The following is a 23,260-nucleotide window of genomic DNA, read 5'->3' on the forward strand; positions in this document are numbered from 1 at the left end:
GTGGCTTTGCAAGTTAACTGGGGTTTGGTTGCTCCTTAGTTGCTTAATTCTATTCAGGGGTAGATAGAGACAGTGAATGGTCTTCCTATTAATTGCAGTAGTGTGTATTGAATACATACATTATTGAATCCCTTGAGTTCCATCCAGCATGGTCATATTGCGTAACATACCTTTCCTCTAATATACAGTACCAGTCAAAAGTTTGGATACACCTACTCATTCAAGGGTTTTTCTTTATTTTTACTATTTTCTACATTGTAGAATAATAGTGAAGACATCAAAACTATGAAAGAACACATATGGAATCATGTAGCAACCAAAAAAGTGTTAAACAAATCAAATAATGTTATATTTGAGATTCTTCAAATAGCTACCCTTTGCCTTGATAACAGCTGTGCACACTCTTGGCATTCTCTCAACCAGCTTCACCTGGAATGCTTTTCCAACAGTCTTGAAGGAGTTCCCACATATGCTGAGCACTTGTTGGCTGTTTTTCCTTCACTCTGCCGTCCGACTCATCCCAAACCATCTCAATTGGGTTGAGGTCGGGGGATTGTGGAGGCCAGGTCATCTGATGCAGCACTCCATCACTCTCCTTCTTGGTCAAATAGCCCTTACACAGCCTGGAGGTGTTTTGGGTCATTGTCCTGTTGAAAAACAAATAATAGCCCAAACCAGATGGGATGGTGTATCGCTGCAGAATGCTGTGGTAGCCATGCTGGTTAAGTGTGCCTTTAATTCTAAATAAATCACAGACAGTGTCACCAGCAAAGCACCCCCACACCATATCCCCTCCTCCTCCAAGCTTTACGGTGGGAACTACACATGTGGAGATAATCCGTTCACCCACACCGCGTCTCACAAAGACACGGATGTTGGAACCAAAAATCTCAAATTTGGACTCTAGACCAAAGGACAAATTTCCACCTGTCTAATGTCCATTGCGCGTGTTTCTTGGCCCAAGCAAGTCCCTTCATCTTATTGGTGTCCTTTAGTAGTGTTTTCTTTGCAGCAATTCGACCATGAACACCTGATTCACACAGTCCCCTCTGAACAGTTGATGTTGAGATGTGTCTGTGACTTGAACTCTGTGAAGCATTTATTTGGGCTGCAATTTCTGAGGCTGGTAACTCTAATGAACTTATCCTCTGCAGCAGAGGTAACTCTGGGTCTTCCATTCCTGTGGTGGTCCTCATGAGAGCCAGTTTCATCATAGCACTTGATGGTTTTTGCGACTGCACTTGAAGAAACTTTCAAAGTTCTTGAAATGTTCCGTATTGACTGACCTGTCTTAAAGTAATGATGGACTGTCGTTTCTCTTTGCTTATTTGAGCTGTTCTTGCCATAATATGGACTTGGTATTTTACCAAATAGGGCTATCTTCTGTATACCACCCCTACCTTGTCACAACACAACTGATTGGCTCAAACGCATTAAGAAGGAAATAAATTCCACAAATTAACTTTTAACAAGGCACACCTGTTAATTGAAATGCATTCCAGGTGACTACCTCATGAAGCTGGTTGAGAGAATGCCAAGTGTGCAAAGCTGTCATCAAGGCAAAGGGTGGCTATTTGAAGAATCTCAAATATTACATATATTTGGATTTGTTTAACACTTTTGTGGTTACTACATGATTCCATATTTTTACATTACATTACATTTTAGTCATTTAGCATTCATTTTTCATATTGATGTGTGAGAAATGCCAATATCGGTCAAATGACTTGAATGAGACTTGTGCCACAAATGCCAAAACGCTACCATGTGACAACAGTGCAAGGGAAACCAAACCAAAGCATGTTGTTGTCATACCTTGTCCATAGACTGGCTTACAGGGTAAGGAAACCAATGTCATTGCAATTTGGGTGAACTAACTGGCCAAGAAATATACCCATGCTAATGTAAAGCTTATGGGAGGGTCAGAATTCCAGTCGGGATCAGAACAAATGAATTTACAGCCAGAATTCCAGACTCCTAAAAGATGTTGAGCAGATCGTGGTCCTGGGGAAGAATAGCAACACACACACAGAGATCCGCTCAACTGAGTCTCCTACACAGACACCGTCACTAACAGCAGACTCTTGAGACCGTAACAACTGGCTCTGCTCGATAGCACATTTTCACCCTTCATATAATATAGAAATGTGTTTAGATATATTTATATTCAGAGAGATGTATCCCGTTCTCAGTTTATTGTCGATTCATTTAGTTTGTTCCTAAAACCGGCAATTTTGGTCACACAGAAGGAATCTCTGCAGCACTTAGACAGAAAACGACAGGAACCACAGATAAAAAATCGTCATTATTATATCTGCGTCAACAGAGGAATCATGACACTAACCATATGTGTTATTACATAGTTTTGATGTCTTCACTATTACTCTACAATGTAAAAAATAGTAAATATAAAGAAAAACCCTTGAATGAGTAGGTGTGTCAAAACCTTTGACTGGTAGTGTAATATAGGACATGCTTTATTTTTTATATCATAGGCAGCTTTTGAAGAGCAAGTTTACATATTGCATGTAATAAAAAGCTATTTCTGTTTTCCTTTTTGTTGAATATCACTTGTATCCATTTTCACAGGAAGGGATAGCATACATTATTAATGTTGGCATCATTCATCGATGAACAGGAAGGTATCCCTATCCTATAACACCTCAACTGGAGGAAAATGCCACTAGAATACCTGCTGTCACTCACTTCCCAGGCCTTGCCATTGACCAATGTGATGATTGGTCAATACAGACCCATGTATCTGCCGGGATAACATCTACTTACAAGGAGGTCTTGGTACCATGCCACTACATTGCCGAAAATTGTCCCATGCTTTATCTTTTCTGATCCCTGTCACCTATGAGAATGTGAAACCTAGCTGAGCATTGTGATGATGGTGAGTTGGCCATGTAACTGTTGACAGGAGGATTAACATAGAGTTACACAACAGATCTCAATGATGAACCCATGACTCAGTAGGGTCCAGGCTATTGGCTTTCTTAATCCATATCACTATAGCCGGTGGATGGTGGTTTACTACTCCTAAAACCTTGGAAGAATGTGTGAGTGAGAACAAAGAGGTATGAGAGAGTCAGTCATTTGATACCTTGGTCTGTGTGATCCCAAAACCCCACAAACAATGTGTTGAGAGTTAATTCCATGGGATTAGGTATCCTCAATATGCAGTGACAGTACAAAAATGTTAAAATAGTTTACATCAAGTGAATATACATACAGTATGTACAATAATATCTTAGATAAAAGTGTGATACATTTCATGTCATGAAAAGCATGTTGTGTAGCATAATTGGCAATGATACACTAATGTAACAGCAAAATCCAGCATGTCTTGTTTGGACCCCATACGACAATCACACCGTAGTCACTCTTCTGACGTTCTTGGAGCCATCTCCACTGTGGTCAGTTGGGACATTACTCTGACTAGTGTTTAGCGAGAAGTTACTGGAAGAGACAACATCTGGGATCTGGAATATAGAACAAAAGGTGAATATTTTGTGACAGTTGAACTTCTGACCTTGTGTAAAGCTACTTGAAGAACAAGGCAAGGAGAGTGTGGTTGCCATATCGTTCTCCCATCACCATTACTGATCATGCAACAACTCTGAACATTCCTTTGATCAATAATCCAATCAGTTACTGGTGTTATTTCTTAACAATCTTTATAAAAGCATCTAAGAAGCTCCATTAGCTCATCAACATTGATGAACTAATATACAATATATTATTGACAACTAACTTTAATCTATATATCCAGCAAATCACATTTTGAACAGTCAGTTGGTTAGACTGTTATCATATACAGTACAGTAGGTTCATTATGAGTGAATCATGGGCCCTGGTCAAAACTAGTGCACTCTAGAGTGAATAGGATGCCATTTCGATTGCAGCCATTGAAAGTTAGCTGTCCCCCGGCCAGGGGAGGATCCCTGCTGTCCCCGTCAATGTGAGAGCCTGGGAGGTGTCAGGGGCTCCGGCTGCAGTATGGAGACTGACTCTGCATTATTCAGCTGCGGTAAGTTGCTCTCTCTCTCTCTCTCTCCTTACCTTGTGAGCTCTGATGGACCTCATCTGGCTGTGGGTTCCCCCAGTGACGATGAGGTCACTGCGGCCAGCGTCTGTCGAGTGAGAACAGGCGTTTACCTGACCTGACATCCCCTCTGACCATTTCACTGTACCACACTGTATGCTCAGGGGAAGTATAGTACAGCGGCTCCAACATAGAACATGGCATTATGATTACATCATTGTCAATTATAGCCTCTAATGCTGTTAGTAGCCTATAATACTAAAAAATACTAAATTCTAAAAATAACAGATAAAATACAATAGCCTATCCATTCTGATTTTCTATGCTTACCTACCACACTAATCTCATTAGATGTTGAAGATAATGTGTCCTAATGAGGAGAAGGGGTATTTGTCACCCTGACTCTCACCTGAGTGGCCCTCTGTTGTGTATCCCAGGTTGACCTTCCCTCCTGTTGCCTCGGCAATAGAGCTTCTCCCGCTCTCTGATTCGTCTATCCTGTGGAAACCCAGAGGAAAAGCCCAATGGAAAATATGACCTATTCCTACAGATGTAGGATCTTAATTTGAGCCAGTTTCCTACAGCAGGAAAATGGTGCAACCTTGAAAGAAGCAACAGTTTTGTGAGCTTTATGTTGGTCCTATCAATTGTCTTGTCTTGTGACTGCAGTGTACAGGCTTTAGTGTTTTTTCCCCAATGTAATGCGCTGATACCTATGAAAAAAAAAGAGCCATATCATTATTCAATTTATTTAGACTTAACCACTCTTAAGTCAGCGTGTTCACTGCTTCAATAGTGGAATGGTATCATTAGGGACATTAAAACTGCTGACAAATGGTATAAAACGTTATCTACTAGCTATGTTTGACCCTGCCTAGAGAATGCAGCACCAGCTTGGCACAGCTCCTTGACTCAAGCCCTCTCTGACCAATACAGAAGCATACTTGCAGAATCATCCTTGGCACGGCATATCCTGGATACAACAATGCTCTGACGTCACTATCACTGCCCTCATTTCATGAGAAAAGAGAGAAACTGTGCCTTTGCTTCAAGTCCCCCTTCAGAGACTGGTTACCTGCCTGCCGAGGACAAGTGTCAGGCAGCTCCATTCGCAGTACACACCTGCTTTCAATTCAACAGGCCAGGACTGAGAGATATAAAAAGTCGCCCATTCTATACCTATGCAAATTACATACTGTCATGAATTTCACTTGTGATTTCAACTTGAAAGTGTTATTGTGTATGTATTGTAATATCCATGTATTTCTGTTTAATTGACTGCATTGACTGCCATGTGTATATTTTTGAGTAAACTAGAGTTTCAATCTTAAAGTGGATGTTATAATCTAATAACCATCTAATGTTCCAAATAATTATTCTAAATTCTTTATTTTAATTAACTATAAAATCCCAGTCTCTTCTCAGACACAAGGCAGACTCAGAGCCATATAAATACATGCCTTTGGGTTGACTTATTTACTAAGATTTATGCTGAGACCCAGCAGTAACTTGTGTAAAGGACTAATGGAATTTTGAATCAATAGGATGAGACTGTATTAGTTCCCTCTCACAAATGTTTTCCATAAATGGTTTTATGGATGGTTAGTCACATCCTCTAAAGTAGCCACATTTGATCCTGTATTTTCATTTGTCAGCTCTCGCCAATAAAAGAAACACCAAGGTCTGTACCTTTTCAAACATTGTATAATCCCACATTAACAAGCAGGTTGAGAGGTTAGAAAGAACGGCACAAAGAGCATCAAACTCTCACCTTATTGCCTCCGGTTGGCTTGATTCTGAAAGACAACCAAATACAGAAAAATACAACAGTCATGATCTTATGTGATCTTACATTATGGCTATCATCCAGGATTTTCACTGTCTCAATGCTCAATCTGGACCAATAGAGTAATCCTGACCTTGCTTGTGGTTGCATAGACCACAGCATAATTTAGTTTGCTCAGTGTCTGAAGCTCCAAAATACATTCTTAGAAAAAAGGGTTCCAAAAGGGTTCTTCAGCTATCCCTATATGAGAACCCTTTTTGGTTCTAGGTAAAACCCTTTTGGGTTCCATGAAGAAAGGGTTCTATCTGCAACCAAAAAGGGTTCTTCAAAGGGTTCTTCTATAGGGACAGCCGAAGAACCCTTTAAGGTTCTAGATGGCACCTTTTTTTCTAAGAGTGTATGTATGACAGCTGTAAATGCAGCGTTCACTCGTTTTGGGCCAGCACACACTCACTGTAGCCTGAGGTCACTTTAGAAATGTTAGAATGAAAGCCTGAGCTTATTGTTAATGAATATTATTACACAACATCATTATCTTTCTTAGCCCAAGGCCCTGGCCAGAGCCAAAACTATTCTATAACAATGGTGGTACAGATGGTGCCGGCCCAGGAGAAGGATAAACCAGACTCTTTTACATTTACATTTACGTCATTTAGCAGATGCTCTTATCCAGAGCGACTTACAAATTGGTGCATTCAACTTATGATAGCCAGTGGGACAACCATTTCTTTTTTTTTCTTCTTTTTTTTTTAATGGGGGGGGGGGGGATTACTTTTATACTATTCCAGGTATTCCTTAAAGAGGTAGGGTTTCAAGTGTCTCCGGAAGGTGGTCAGTGACTCCGCTGTCCTGGCATCGTGGGGGAGCTTGTTCCACCATTGGGGTGCCAGAGCAGCAAATAGCTTTGACTGGGCTGAGCGGGAACTGTGCTTCCGTAGAGGTAGGGGGGCTAGCAGGCCAGAGGTGGATGAACGTAGTGCCCTTGTTTGGGTGTAGGGTCTGATCAGAGCCTGAAGGTAAGGAGGTGTTCTCCTCACAGCTCCGTAGGCAAGCACCATGGTCTTGTAGTAGATGCGAGCCTCAACTGGAAGCCAGTGGAGTGTGCGGAGGAGCGGGGTGACATGAGAGAACTTGGGAAGGTTGAACACCAGACGGGCTCCTCCTGGTTTTACAGGAGGAGAAATTGCCTCTGTCTTTATGTTTTATGTTAAACCCATACTGTCCAAAGTTATTAAGGTGAATATATTTCATCCCCATTCTGTTCAAATAATTGCAATGCACACATAACTCTTTAGTGTGTTGGATTAGCTCACAGAGAGCAGGACTGACTTGGAACCATACCATTTTCTTAAATGTGAAAAATCCTGATTATGTTGATTTGACGCTTTGCTTCCTGGGATTTACAATAAGGAAAGCGGGGGGAAAGGAACTGGACAAAATAAAGGACAGTGAAAAAGATACCAGACTATTGGGTGAATACTGTAAATGTACTAAAGAGGGCACACCTGCCTTATTAAGATAATCCTACAGCTCCCAAATAATGGCCCTTATTTGCACTAATCTGAATCAGTCACAGGGATTAGAGCAGTCTAATGTATGACTCAGGGGCAGGTTTTGTTATCACAAACAAACAGCCAGACGGCTGCCTCGTCGCCCACAACAACGATCCCCTCTGAGATGGCTCTCCAAAAACTCCTCACCAACCATCTCTACTCCTAAAGCCGCCAAAGACTCACAAAACCTTCTTTTCACTGGCTGCTGGTAACCCAGTAAGACATTAATTCCAGGAGTACGAAGTTGAAGATTTTTTGGGGTCACTTCAGAGACATGTTTGTGGATTGTGGCCCCTATTAGAGTCATTTTGAATTGGTCTTGGTATATGTAACACCAGATCATAAGACAGTTTGATGATTGACATAACTCTCAGATTATTCAACCTAGCAAATGGAAAATAAACAATATGATAGGCTAACTCCTGCTTAATGTAATTCTCACCCATATTCATGAGTCTGTCTACCTGTGTTCCTTACTTAGTGACAGAATAACTGCATTTCCATAGAGTGACCACCAGGAGGTGCTCTGTCCAGTGTGTCTCTCCTGGACAACTGTCTCTCCATGGTGGTGCTCCTGTGTTTTATGGACAGGTGGGAGGTTAGGCCAAAGCCAGCACTTTAGAACTGGAGTATTCTGCTGACAGTTGAAGTTCTGTATGCATTCAAAAACCCATGCCCTTGCCGATGCAGGCGTGGGGCACACTGCAGAATCACTGCGTGTGACAGCCTAACTCCTTCATTATACTTTAATCATTATTCTCGTGAGGGCGGGGGGGTGGACATTTTTCACTGAGCCATATAAAAAGAAAAGAAAGGTGCTTACTTGCTCTTCTCCTCCGTCTGTAACAGAGGACAATGCAGATGCTCAGTAGCAGGAGCAGGAGGACGGTGGACACTGAGGCTGTTACTGCAATTAGAACAGTGCAGTCGTCGCATACATTCTCCGCCACCACCTCTGCAACTAAACAAATAATGTAATTTATGAGGTTTAGTCCCAAAGAAGCTGAAAAATGTCATTCTTTAATTAATATTTTAATTGATACAGTCTATTATCAGGGTTTGCTGTCTTTTGTTTACGCTATTTAATGTATTTTAAGATTACCCAAACCACAGAGGGGAAACTCAGTATGCAACATAACACCGTTAGCAAACCAAATCCTGCAGCTCCCAATACTCTATTTATGTAGGATGACTTCAGAGAGATTGGGAACACTTTGCTCCACTTCATTGGTGATAAAAGCCTTGTGTCTATCTTGCAATGCCTTTCTTGTAATTTCTCTCATCACCAATAACAACCCCCCACCGTCTGCTTTCACTGATGAATATATGGACATAGACAAACCCCAGCTCTGAGTAGAGAGAAAGAGCGAGAGCGAGAGCGAGAGAGAGAGAGTTTGTGTTTCTCACCCACAGTCAGACGCACACTGCTGGCCTGGGGCGTGGGGAGGGCAGAGACAGAGGCTAGGCACTCCACATGAGAGCTCTCTGCTGCCTGGACGCTGAGATCACTGGTCAGGTTGTAGAGCCCATCCACACCAACAGGCCCTTCAGTGCTGATGTTGTACTGACCCTGGTCCACCTCTCTGCCGTTCACCAGCCAAGTCAGACTGGGCTCTGGGTACCAGCCTACAGCCAGGCACTGGAACAGGACCTCTTCCCCCTTCAGCACAGTCACGTTCCCCCCTGTGATGGCCACATTACCCCTCTCTGGAAATAAAATATTAATCGTTTTGGGATACTGAATGTATTTTCTTTCTAGTCCATTGTGCTATTTTGCAAGAGCGTGTGTAGTATTTAGCAAGTTCTGTCACGTTTATGGATTACAGGAAGGCACTGTGTGCATTACGCAGTATGCGTGTATACTGTATGCATGTGTATCCTGAGACTGATAGGGATTCTCCGAGCCACTTATAGAGGCTTCTTACTCTTCCTAAATGATTGAACATGTGCCTCGAGGTCTCAATTAGCTGATCGGAGAATGCCTCTTTCCCCCCTTATACACTGGCAGCCAAATAAGACACTTAGACTGGGCAATATCTTCTGTGAAGTCTATTGTCTGGCAGAGTGAAAAGCAGACGGTGCAGCAGAGAATTGCTATAGATAGATAATTACTGAAGCTTCGTCTAACTGAATTACATGTCTGTTGATTCAGGATCAAAGCCCTCAATGTTCTGTGCACAAAGACTGCTCCCCCGTTCATCATAGGCTGCGTCTTGATATTTGATTTGGTGTTATATACCGTAAGTTGATATGTAACTTTGATTACACTGTCTCCCCCATTGAAAAGGCTGTAAAAGGAAGCCATTTAAAGCTCTAAGCAAATCTCAGCAGTGCAATAAAGGAATAAGGATCAGAAGAAAACAGCATCTCACTTCCATGGACTAATAAACTACTGCAGCTAATCATGGATGGAAGATTGAAACATTTGAGGAAAGATAGTCAGTCCCTTACAACATGAGGCTCCTCCCCCATCATTCCAATCTAAATGATCTCTGAAATAAGGTTTCATAAGGTTTGTTAATCACAGTAAGCCTAGCCATCTTAGACAGGCTTTGTGACTGTTCCCTGAGAGAAGATGCTGGTGAGGAGTACAGCTCTTTTTAATTCCTGTGATTTTTCAACAGGGCCCTCGGCAGGGAAATTGCAACTCTGAGGGATAGTATTTAATCTGGAAGAAGTATGGGCACTTTCTGCTCGGATTAGCAGTATTGTATGTTCCAAAAGCACTAGTTGTTATTCATGTGTTTGTATGTGTGTCTGTGTGTGAATTTATTCTGATGAACAGCATGCTGCGGCTCTCCAGCCCAATCACGAAAGGCACACTCACTCGTCTCTGATTTACATCAGAGTGGCCTCATCCTCAGCTCTGGCCCTTACAGCACATTCTGTTCATATTCAACAACCCCATACAGACATATTGATTTGTTCAAGAGAATATGTGTGTGTGTGTGTGTGTGTGTGTGTGTCTGCGTGTGTGTGTGTGTGTGTGTGCGTGTGCGTGTACACGTGCGTGTGTACGTGCATGTATGTGTGTGTTTGTTTGTGTGTCTGCAAGCAGTATGTGTGTATACGTTCTGTGTGGGTGTGTTTACATCACATTCATATTGGACAATTAGAATGGAGGGCTGAGGAGAGCAAGGGGCCAGTCTCCAGTGAATATGGTATATTTGGACCAACGGGCCACAAATCACCAGCAGAGTTGCTGACTGGTAACTGGAAAACGCCTAGATGCACTATTAATTAAAAGGCTCTGAGATCCTCTGCATCCACACTGGAGGGCTTGATCCACCATGCACTATTGTTAATGGGTAGTGGTTACATACACTGAGTATATAAAACATTAAGAACACCTGCTTTTTCCATGACATATACTGACCAGGTGAATCCAGGTGAAAGCTATGATCCCTCTTGATGTCACTTGTTAAATCCACTTCAAATCAGTGTAGATGAAGGAGAGGAGACATATTAAATAATGATTTTTAAGCCTTGAGACAATTGTGACGTGGATTGTGTATGTGTGCCATCCAGAAGGTGAATGGGCAAGACAAAATATTTAAGTGCCTTTGAACAGGGCATGGTAGTAGCACACCGGTTTGTGTCAAGAACTGCAACACCGCTGGGTTTTTCACACTCAACAGTTTCCTGTGTGTATCAAGAATGGTCCACCACTCAAAGGACATCCAGCCATCTTGACACAACTGGGCCAGCATCCCTGTGGAACGCTTTCGATACCTTGTAGAGTCCATTCCCCGATGAATTGAGTCTGTTCTGATGGCAAAAGGGGTTGTGCAACTCAATATTAGGACGCTGTTCCTAATGTTTGGTATACTCAGTGTATGTCAGGGATAATGTGTAACTCTGGTAATAAAGGAGGACTCCTGTAATATATTGAAGGCAATGGGTCATTGCTTTGTTCCCTCCTTTTTGCATGGAGGACAGCAGGGCGAAATTAGCTGAATAATGAGAAAGGAAAGGGGACTATCTGAATTTCCTGTATGGTGTAATAGAGATTCATCACCCGGCGATATGTCATCATCATGTTGTTGTTTTTTTACATATCATCATCATAACCATCTCATTCATGTTTATGCTAAAACGTTGCAGAGTAAACATTAATACAATATTTATGTTTTTATCGCAAAATGAATTATTCATTTCACAGCTTTTCTTGTTTACAACCAATTTGTCTTTGGTCCAACTTCCCAATATGAGTGGAGTTTATAATAAGATTATATGACTGTAGAATGTAGAGGAGATATCAGCAACACCTCCTAGCATTGCTACTGTCCATACCAGCTTATCAGTTTTGGTGAATCCTGTCCCAGAGTATGGCTTGTAATCATCCTTCATCTTTCTTCATTTCTGGCTGAGTATTCTCTGTGGTAATTCTTTGCCATGCAGGGCATCCCCAGCAAACTCTCTGAGATGATTCACTGGGATACTTTTGGCTTGGAGAGATAACAATTTCAGCAAAAACTGTGGAGGAGCTCTGATTGTTATCCTGCCCTGACTTTTGAACACTATTCAATATTTGTGCCACTCAATCTCTCCACACCTTCGCCCCTGTGGAACAGAGTCTATCTGCATACTGGAAATCAGAGAAATGCACTGTGATTACAGTGGGGAAAGCACTGCATCAACGATAAGAAATTGAATAACAACAAGGAAAACAGTGTCACGGTTTCGGCCGAGGCTGCCTCTCTCCCTTGTTCGGGCAGGCTTCGGCGTTCGTCGTCTCCGGAATTCTAGCTGCCACCGATTGATGTTTCATGTTCGTTTGCTTTTGTCTGTTTGTTTCTACACCTGTTTCTGTTTTGTAGTAATTAGTGTCCTATAAGTTTCTCGTTGTGTTTGTCTTGTGTTGTGTGTGATTGTTACCGTCAGTCTGTGTATTGCTCGGTTGAGCGTTATTTTCTCCACTGTTTGCTGGAGCGTTCGTTGCACTTGTGTGTGCACTTATTTCATCCTGACGCACCTGTTTGTGCGCATTGTCTTTTCGCCTTCGTGCGTATTTTGCTGTCAGGCTTATTTTGTCCTGTTGCCTGTGTTTAGGCAGGAATACAGCTTTTTGGAATTCAGTCTGCTTCCTGCGTTTGATTCCTACACCACACCTACAACACGACCTGACAGAATCACACACCTTACAGTATGGAATCAGCAGGAGCCGAAGCAGCACATTCAAGACTGGAAACCCAGGTTCGGGAACAGCAAGAGCAGCTCCTGCAGATGGGGGCCGCCCTGCAGGAGGTGATGACCACCCTCCGAGGCTGGGGTCCGCCTCCACCGCCAGCCGCCCTGCCAGCACCATCGGCCAGCCCACCCAGTCCAGCGCCGGAACCTCGCGGAGTCCGACTATCTCTCCCGAGGTCCTACGACGGGACCGCAGCTGGGTGTCAGGGATTCCTGCTCCAGGTAGAGCTGTACCTGGCCACAGTCCATCCGGCACCTTCAGGGCATGAGAGCGTGTCCGCCCTGATCTCCTGCCTGGCCGGTAAAGCGTTGGAGTGGGCCAACGCGGAGTGGAGGAAGATCGACGCCACGACTATTACATACACCGAGTTCTCCCGCCGCTTTAGGGCGGTGTTCGACCATCCCCCGGAGGGGAAAGCGGCGGGGGAGCGTCTGGTCTTCCTCAGGCAGGGGAGGAGGAGTGCCCAGGAATTCGCACTCGAATTCCGTACTCTAGCGGCAGATGCAGGGTGGAATGAGCGGGCCCTCATCGATCTCTACCGATGTAGCCTCAGAGAGGACGTCCGTCGGGAGCTGGCCTGTCGGGACGCCAGTCTCACTTTCGACCAGCTGGTCGACATGTCAATTAGGTTAGATAACCTATTGGCTACCCGCGGACGTCCTGAGGGGGGTCCGTCCATTCCATCCTCCAGCGCATCCGAGCCGTGTCCTATGGAGCTCGGGGGCGCTGGCGCTAGAGATAGGAGGAGTCGGCAGAGTAGGGGGTCCATCCACTGCACCAACTGTGGTCGGGGAGGACACACCGCGGCTAGGTGCTGGGGATGGCCTCCTCGGGGAGATGACGACAGGTCCCGCACTGGGGATTCCCTCCAGGTGAGTAGGCGCCCCACTCACCCAGAGCTCACTGTTGCCCATTTTTGTATGCCTGTGTGTTTCCCGCAGGTGGCACCTCATTCCCAGTATAAGGCGCTGGTAGATTCAGGCGCGGCTGGGAATTTCATTGATAAGAAGTTTTGTTTAGAGTTAGGGTTTCCCCTTCTCCCTGTGGAAGTTCCTTTTCCCGTTCACGCCCTAGATAGTCGTCCGTTGGGTACGGGCTTAATCAGGGAGGTCACGGCGCCACTTAGGATGTGTGCGCAGGGGAGTCATCAGGAGATAATTCAACTGTTTCTGATTGACTCTCCTGCGTATCCGGTGGTGCTGGGCATGCCCTGGTTAAGTACCCATAACCCCGTTATTTCGTGGCAGGAGAGGGCTCTGATGGAGTGGTCTGCTCAGTGTGTGGGTAGATGTTTGGGCGTTTCCTTAGGGGCTACCTCGGTGGAAAGTCCAAACCAGGTGCCCGCATTGCACATTCCACCTGAGTATGGGGATCTGGCTATCGCGTTTAGTAAGGCGAGGGCGACGCGGTTGCCACCCCATAGGCAGGGGGATTGTGCGATAGACCTTCAGGCAGGAGCTGCGCTCCCACGGAGTCATGTGTATCCTCTGTCTCAGGAGGAGAAGAAAGCTATGGAGGTTTACATAGACGAATCACTGAGACAAGGATACATACGGCCGTCCACTTCCCCCGCGTCCTCGAGTTTCTTTTTCGTGAAGAAGAAGGATGGGGGGTTGCGTCCGTGCATCGATTACCGTGGTCTCAATCAGATTACGGTGAAGTATAGTTATCCACTCCCGCTGATTGCGACCATGACTGAGTCGTTGCATGGGGCGCGTTTCTTCACGAAATTAGATCTCAGGAGCGCGTACAACTTGGTGCGCATCAGGAAGGATGATGAATGGAAAACAGCCTTTAGTACCACCTCGGGCCATTACGAGTATCTAGTCATGCCATACGGGTTGATGAATGCTCCGTCAGTTTTCCAATCATTCGTGGATGAGATCTTCAGGGACATGCAGGGACAGGGAGTCGTGGTGTACATAGATGACATTCTCGTGTACTCACCTACCCGTGTCGAGCATGTGGCCCTGGTGCGCAGGGTGTTGCGGAGGCTGGTGGAGCACGACCTGTATGTGAAGGCAGAGAAGTGTCTGTTTTTCCAGGAGTCGATTTCCTTTTTGGGGTATCAGTTGTCTGCGTCAGGGGTGAAGATGGAGGTAGACCGAGTGTCAGCCGTGCGTAATTGGCAAACACCAACCACTGTGAAAGAGGTGCAGCAGTTTTTGGGGTTTGCGAATTACTACCGGAGGTTTATCCGGGGTTTTGGGCAAGTGGCAGCTCCCATCACGTCTCTCTTAAAGGGGGGCCCGGTGCGTCTGCAGTGGTCAGTCGAGGCGGACAGGGCGTTTGAGAAGCTGAAGGACCTGTTCACCTCGGCTCCGGTGCTGGCGCATCCGGATCCCTCTTTACCATTTCAGGTAGAGGTGGACGCGTCTGAAGCCGGTATTGGCGCCGTGCTGTCCCAACGGTCAGGCGCGCCACCTAAACTCCGCCCCTGTGCCTTCTATTCTAAGAAGCTCAGCCCGGCGGAGCGAAATTATGACGTAGGGGACAGGGAGCTGTTAGCTGTGGTACAAGCCCTTAAGGTGTGGAGGCACTGGCTTGAGGGGGCTCAACACCCTTTCCTCATTTTGACGGACCACCGTAACCTGTAGTACATCCGGGCAGCGAGGAGGCTGAACCCTCGACAGGCTAGATGGAGTATGTATTTGACCCGTTTCTCTTTTAAGATCACCTACATCCCTGGGTCACAAAACGGTAAGGCAGATGCGCTGTCTCGGCGGTATGACGGGGAGGAGAGGTCCGTGGAGCCCACTCCCATACTGCCGGAGTCGTGTCTAGTGGCACCGGTGGTGTGGGAGCTCGATTCTGAGCTCGAGCGGGCATTACGCACCGACCCTAGTCCACCACAATGCCCGGAGGGTCGGAAGTATGTTCCGCTCGAGTGTCGGGATCGATTGATCTATTGGGCTCACACGTCACCCTCCTCTGGACATCCGGGTATCGGCCGGACAGTGCACTGTCTTAGTGCCAAATATTGGTGGCCCACGTTGGCCAGGGATGTGAGGGTTTATGTTTCCTCCTGCTCGGTGTGCGCCCAGTGTAAGGCGCCTAGACATCTGCCTAGGGGTAAGTTACTGCCCCTGCCCGTTCCACAACGACCATGGTCCCACCTCTCGGTGGATTTTATAACGGACCTTCCCCTCTCTCAAGGGAATACTACACTCCTGGTCGTTGTGGACCGGTTCTCTAAGGCCTGTCGTTTGCTCCCCATGCCGGGTCTTCCTACTGCCCTACAGACCGCCGAAGCATTATTCACTCATGTGTTCCGGCACTACGGGGTGCCCGAGGACATTGTGGCTGACCGGGGTCCCCAATTCACCTCCAGAGTCTGGAGAGCTTTTATGGAGCGGTTGGGGGTCTCGGTGAGTCTCACCTCGGGTTACCACCCGGAGATTAATGGGCAGGTGGAACGCGTAAACCAGGATGTGGGCAGGTTTCTCAGAACATACTGCCGGGACCGGCCGGAGGAGTGGGCGAGATATGTGCCCTGGGCTGAGATGGCACAGAACTCTCTCCGCCACTCCTCCACCCAACTAACCCCTTTTCAGTGTGTTTTAGGGTACCAGCCGGTTCTGGCACCATGGCATGAGAGCCAGATCGAGGCCCCCGCTGTGGATGAGTGGGTGCGGCGCTCGGAGGAGACGTGGAACGCTGCACACGTCCATCTGCAGCGTGCCATACGTCGACAGAAGACGAGCGCCGACCTACACCGCAGTGAGGGGCCTGTGTACGCACCTGGAGATCGAGTCTGGCTCTCTGCCAGAAACCTGCCCCTCCGCCTGCCCTGTCGGAAACTGGGTCGGCGGTTTGTAGGGCCATTTAAAGTCCTGAGAAGGTTGAACGAGGTTTGTTATAGATTACAGTTGCCAGTGGAGTATAAATGTATTAACCCCTCGTTCCATGTGTCCCTTCTCAGGCCGGTGGTAGCAGGCCCACTCCAAGAACATGAGATCTTGGAGACCCCCCCGCCCCCGTTGGACATCGAGGGGGTACCGGCGTACACCGTGAGATCCATCTTGGATTCTAGACGTCGGAGAGGGGGTCTTCAGTATCTAGTGGAGTGGGAGGGGTACGGTCCGGAGGAGCGGTGCTGGGTGCCGAGGAGAGACATCTTGGACCCGTCGCTCCTGACGGAATTCCATCGGGGGTATCCGACGCGCCCTGCGCCGCGGCCTCCGGGTCGTCCCCAAGGCCGGAGTCGGCGCGCGTCTGGAGCCGCGCGTCAAGGGGGGGGTACTGTCACGGTTTCGGCCGAGGCTGCCTCTCTCCCTTGTTCGGGCAGGCTTCGGCGTTCGTCGTCTCCGGAATTCTAGCTGCCACCGATTGATGTTTCATGTTCGTTTGCTTTTGTCTGTTTGTTTCTACACCTGTTTCTGTTTTGTAGTAATTAGTGTCCTATAAGTTTCTCGTTGTGTTTGTCTTGTGTTGTGTGTGATTGTTACCGTCAGTCTGTGTATTGCTCGGTTGAGCGTTATTTTCTCCACTGTTTGCTGGAGCGTTCGTTGCACTTGTGTGTGCACTTATTTCATCCTGACGCACCTGTTTGTGCGCATTGTCTTTTCGCCTTCGTGCGTATTTTGCTGTCAGGCTTATTTTGTCCTGTTGCCTGTGTTTAGGCAGGAATACAGCTTTTTGGAATTCAGTCTGCTTCCTGCGTTTGATTCCTACACCACACCTACAACACGACCTGACAAACAGTAATGTCCTCAAGATCCAAATAAAAGTTCAAGAAGATAATTTTCAGTCATTAATGAACTTGCTGCAAATATATCAATAGAATAAATTTGAACAAGATAACCAATAGTTCAAAGCACAGACAGTGATACTTTGGAAACCATGCCTGACTAGGAAATCCATTATGTGAAACAGTGGTTTAAATCCTCCCAATGGAACAAAAGGATGGATGCAGGGACAAATTAATAGAGGGAAACAGAGAGAGGGATAGAGGGAAACAGAGAGAGGGATAGAGGGAAACAGAGACAGAGGGATAGAGGGAAACAGAGAGAGGGATAGAGGGAAACAGAGACAGAGGGATAGAGGGAAACAGAGAGAGGGATAGAGGGAAACAGAAGGATAGAGGGAAACAGAAGGATAGAGGGAAACAGAAGGATAGAGGGAGACAGGGACAGAGGGATAGAGGGAAACAGAGGGAGGGATAGAGGGAAACAGGGCCAGAGGGATAGAGGGAAACAGAGAGAGGGATAGAGGGAAACAGAGAGAGGGATAGAGGGAAACAGAGAGAGGGATAGAGGGAAACCGAGACAGAGGGATAGAGGGAAACAGAGAGAGGGATAGAGGGAAACAGAAGGATAGAGGGAAACTGGGACAGAGGGATAGAGGGAAACAGAAGGATAGAGGGAAACAGGGACAGAGGGATAGAGGGAAACAGAGAGAGGGATAGAGGGAAACAGGGACAGAGGGATAGAGGGAAACAGAAGGATAGAGGGAAACAGGGACAGAGGGGAAAAGGAAAGGGGATACCTAGTCAGTTGTACATGTCACGGTGTTAGAAATGGTGAGGTGTGGAATCAGGCGCAGAAGCAGATGTACAGTCCAACAAGACTTTACTAGCGAGTGCAAAATAATCCAAACACGGCCAGAGGCCAACAGACGCACACAGGCGTCAAACACGAGCGCACAAACACAGGGCGCAAAAACTCTCCTCAACCGAGGAGGAAGATAAATCGTAACTGGCGTACCGAAACACGGGTAACGCACAAACACCTGACACGAAACAATTACACACAACACTACACTAACAACAAGGAAACTAAATAGGGTGCTTAATGAGACATAACACAAGACAGGTGTGGCTAACAGACAAAACTAATCAAACAGGAAACATGGAACATGCAACGGTGGCAGCTAGAATTCCGGAGACGACGAACGCCGAAACCTGCCCGAACAAGGGAGAGAGGCAGCCTCGGCCGAAACCGTGACAGTACCCCCCCCTTGACGCGCGGCTCCAGACGTGCGCCGACTCCGGCCTCGGGGACGACCCGGAGGACGTGGAGCAGGGCGCGTCGGATACCCCCAATGGAATTCCGTCAGGAGCGACGGGTCCAAAATGTCTCTCCTCGGCACCCAGCACCGCTCCTCCGGACCGTACCCCTCCCACTCCACTAGATACTGGAGACCCCCCATCCGACGTCTCGAATCCAAGATGGACCTCACGGAGTACGCCGGTGCCCCCTCAATGTCCAATGGGGGCGGGGGAGACTCCCCTATCTCATTTTCTTGGAGCGGGCCTGCTACCACCGGCCTGAGAAGGGACACATGGAACGAGGGGTTAATACACTTATACTCCACAGGTAGCTGTAATCTATAACATACCTCGTTCAACCTTCTCAGGACTTTAAATGGCCCTACAAACCGCCGACCCAGTTTCCGACAGGGCAGGCGGAGGGGCAGGTTTCTGGTAGAGAGCCAGACTCGATCACCAGGTGCGTACACCGGTCCCTCACTGCGGTGGAGATCAGCGCTCGCCTTCTGACGTCGGAGGGCCCGCTGCAGGTGGACGTGTGCAGCGTTCCAAGTCTCCTCAGAGCGCCGCGCCCACTCATCCACCGCAGGAGCCTCGATCTGGCTCTGCTGCCAGGGTGCCAGAACCGGCTGGTAACCTAACACACATTGAAATGGAGTTAGGTTAGTGGAGGAATGGCGTAGGGAATTCTGGGCCATCTCGGCCCAGGGAACGTACCTTGACCACTCCTCCGGCCGGTCCTGGCAGTATGTTCTGAGAAACCTACCCACATCCTGGTTTACGCGTTCCACCTGCCCATTACTCTCCGGGTGGTACCCCGAGGTGAGGCTCACCGAGACCCCCAACCGCTCCATAAACGCTCTCCAGACTCTGGAGGTGAATTGGGGACCCCGATCAGCCACAATGTCCTCGGGTACCCCGTAGTGCCGGAACACATGGGTGAACAGTGCCTCGGCAGTTTGTAGGGCAGTAGGAAGACCCGGCATGGGGAGCAAACGACAGGCCTTAGAGAACCGGTCCACAACGACCAGGATGGTAGTATTCCCTTGGGAGAGGGGAAGGTCTGTTATAAAGTCCACAGAGAGGTGGGACCATGGTCGTTGTGGAACGGGCAGGGGTAGCAACTTACCCCTAGGCAGATGTCTAGGCGCCTTACACTGGGCGCACACCGAGCAGGAGGAAACATAAACCCTCACATCCCTTGCCAACGTGGGCCACCAGTACATGGCACTAAGACAGTGCACTGTCCGGCCGATACCCGGATGTCCAGAGGAGGGTGACGTGTGAGCCCAATAGATCAATCGATCCCGAACCTCGAGCGGAACGTACTTCCGACCCTCCGGGCACTGTGGTGGACTAGGGTCGGTGCGTAACGCCCGCTCGAGTTCAGCATCGACCTCCCACACTACCGGTGCCACCAGACACGACTCAGGCAGTATGGGAGTGGGCTCCACGGACCTCTCCTCCGTGTCATACCGCCGAGACAGCGCATCTGCCTTACCATTCTGTGACCCAGGGATGTACGTGATCTTAAAAGTGAACCTGGTCAAGAACATACTCCATCTTGCCTGGCGAGGGTTCAGCCTCCTCGCCGCCCGGATGTACTCCAGGTTACGGTGGTCCGTCAAAATGAGGAAAGGGTGTTGAGCCCCCTCAAGCCAGTGCCTCCATACCTTTAGAGCCTGTACCACGGCTAACAGCTCCCTGTCCCCTACGTCATAGTTCCGCTCCGCCGGACTGAGCTTCTTAGAATAAAAAGCACAGGGGCGGAGTTTAGGTGGCGCGCCAGACCGTTGTGAAAGCACGGCTCCTAAACCGGCCTCTGACGCGTCCACCTCTACCTGGAACGGCAAAGAGGGATCCGGATGCGCCAGCACCGGGGCCGAGGTAAACAGGTCCTTCAGCCTCCCAAACGCCCTGTCCGCCTCGGCCGACCACTGCAGACGCACCGGACCCCCCTTCAAAAGAGACGTGATGGGAGCTGCCACCTGTCCAAAACCCCGGATAAACCTCCTGTAGTAATTTGCAAACCCCAAAAACTGCTGCACCTCCTTCACAGTGGTTGGTGTTTGCCAATTACGCACGGCCGACACCCGGTCTACCTCCATCTTCACCCCTGACGCAGACAACTGATAACCCAAAAAGGAGACCGACTCCTGGAAAAACAGACACTTCTCTGCCTTCACATACAGGTCGTGCTCCACCAGCCTCCGCAACACTCTACGCACCAGGGCCACATGCTCGACACGGGTAGGCGAGTACACGAGATTGTCATCAATGTACACAACCACCCCCTGCCCCTGCATGTCCCTGAAGATCTCATCCACGAATGATTGGAAAACTGACGGAGCGTTCATCAACCCGTATGGCATGACCAGATACTTGTAATGGCCCGAGGTGGTATTAAAGGCTGTCTTCCATTCATCACCCTCCCTGATGCGCACCAAGTTGTACGCGCTCCGGAGATCTAATTTAGTGAAGAAACGCGCCCCATGCAACGACTCAGTCATGGTCGCAATCAGCGGGAGTGGATAACTGTACTTCACCGTAATCTGATTGAGACCACGGTAATCGATGCACGGGCGCAAACCACCATCCTTTTTCTTCACAAAAAAGAAACTCGAGGACGCAGGGGAAGTGGAAGGCCGTATGTATCCTTGTCTCAGAGATTCGTCTATGTAAATCTCCATAGCTTTCTTCTCCTCCTGAGACAGAGGATACACATGGCTCCGTGGGAGCGCAGCTCCTGCCTGGAGGTCTATCGCACAATCTCCCTGCCTATGGGGTGGCAACCGCGTCGCCCTCGCCTTACTAAACGCAATAGCCAAATCCCCATACTCAGGGGGAACGTGCAATGCGGGCACCTGGTTTGGACTCTCCACCGAGGTAGCCCCTACGGAAACGCCCAAACATCTACCCACACACTGAGCAGACCACTCCATCAGAGCCCTCTCCTGCCACGAAATAGCTGGGTTATGGGTACTCAACCAGGGCATGCCCAGCACCACCGGATACGCAGGAGAGTCAATCAGGAACAGCTGAATCATCTCCTGATGATCCCCCTGCGCACACATCCTAAGTGGCGCCGTGACCTCCCTGATTAAGCCCGTACCCAACGGACGACTATCTAGGGCATGAACGGGGAAAGGAACATCAACAGGAATAAGGGGAATCCCTAACGCTAAACAAAACTTTTTATCAATAAAATTCCCAGCCGCGCCTGAATCTACCAGCGCCTTATGCTGGGAATGAGGTGCTACCTGTGGTGAACGCACATGCATCCAAAAATGGGCAACAGTGAGCTCTGGGTGAGTGGGGCGCCTACTCACCTGGAGGGAATCCCCAGTGCGGGACCTGTCGTCATCCTCCCTAGGAGGCCATCCCCAGCACCTAGCCGCGGTGTGTCCTCCCCGACCACAGTTGGTGCAGTGGATGGACCCCCTAACCAACCGACTCCTCCTCTCTCTAGCGCCAGCGCCCCCGAGCTCCATAGGACACGGCTCGGAGGCGCTGGAGGGTGAAATGGACGGACCCCCCTCAGGACGTCCGCGGGTGGCCAATAGGTTCTCCAGCCTGATGGACATGTCGACCAGCTGGTCGAAAGAGAGACTGGTGTCCCTACAAGCCAGCTCCCGACGGACGTCCTCTCGTAGGCTACATCTGTATAGATCGACGAGGGCCTGCTCATTCCACCCTGCATCTGCCGCTAGAGTACGGAATTCGAGAGCGAATTCTTGGGCACTCCTCCTCCCCTGCCGGAGGAAGACCAGACGCTCCCCCGCCGCTTTCCCCTCCGGGGGATGGTCAAACACCGCCTTGAAGCAGCGGGAGAACTCGTTGTAGGTGATAGTCTCGGCGTCGATCTTCCTCCACTCCGCGTTGGCCCATTCCAACGCCTTCCCGGACAGGCAGGAGATCAGGGCGGACACGCTCTCATGCCCCGAGGGTGCCGGGTGTACGGTGGCCAGGTACAGCTCCACCTGGAGGAGGAATCCCTGACACCCAGCCGCGGTTCCGTCGTAGGCCCTCGGGAGAGAGAGTCGGATTCCTCGGGGTTCTGGCGCTGGAATGGGCGGACTGGCCGATGGTGCTGGCAGGGAGGGAGGTGGTGGAGGCGCTCCCCAGCCTCGGAGCGTGGTGATCACCTCCTGCAGGGCGGTCCCCATCTGCTGTATCTGGTCCTGTTGTTCCCGAACCTGGACCTCCAGTCTCGTCGGGGCTGCTTCGGCTCATGCTGATTCCATGTCAAAGGTGTGTAATTCTGTCACGGTGTTAGAAATGGTGAGGTGTGGAATCAGGCGCAGAAGCAGATGTACAGTCCAACAAGACTTTACTAGCGAGTGCAAAATAATCCAAACACGGCCAGAGGCCAACAGACGCACACAGGCGTCAAACACGAGCGCACAAACACAGGGCGCAAAAACTCTCCTCAACCGAGGAGGAAGATAAATCGTAACTGGCGTACCGAAACACGGGTAACGCACAAACACCTGACACGAAACAATTACACACAACACTACACTAACAACAAGGAAACTAAATAGGGTGCTTAATGAGACATAACACAAGACAGGTGTGGCTAACAGACAAAACTAATCAAACAGGAAACATGGAACATGCAACGGTGGCAGCTAGAATTCCGGAGACGACGAACGCCGAAACCTGCCCGAACAAGGGAGAGAGGCAGCCTCGG

At 48.6% G+C, this 23,260-nt stretch overlaps 1 protein-coding gene across 3 annotated transcripts in view; it reads right to left on the bottom strand.

The window, feature by feature from the left end:
* Positions 1-2,435: 2,435 nt before the first annotated feature.
* igsf5b (immunoglobulin superfamily, member 5b) overlaps positions 2,436-23,260 on the bottom strand; it is a 31,486-nt gene continuing 10,661 nt past the window's right edge. For all 3 annotated transcript variants that reach the window (XM_084142553.1, XM_084142554.1, XM_084142555.1), the window contains exons 4-9: positions 8,795-9,094; positions 8,211-8,348; positions 5,820-5,844; positions 4,458-4,546; positions 4,066-4,136; positions 2,436-3,485 (exon numbers count right to left, since the gene is read on the bottom strand). In XM_084142553.1, the coding sequence (XP_083998679.1) occupies positions 3,372-3,485; positions 4,066-4,136; positions 4,458-4,546; positions 5,820-5,844; positions 8,211-8,348; positions 8,795-9,094 (737 nt within the window). In that variant the 3' untranslated portion in view covers positions 2,436-3,371. The remainder of the gene's footprint in view (positions 3,486-4,065; positions 4,137-4,457; positions 4,547-5,819; positions 5,845-8,210; positions 8,349-8,794; positions 9,095-23,260) is intronic.

This window comes from Coregonus lavaretus, assembly GCF_964263955.1.
Source record: "Coregonus lavaretus genome assembly, chromosome: 26".
NCBI lineage: Eukaryota > Metazoa > Chordata > Actinopteri > Salmoniformes > Salmonidae > Coregonus > Coregonus lavaretus.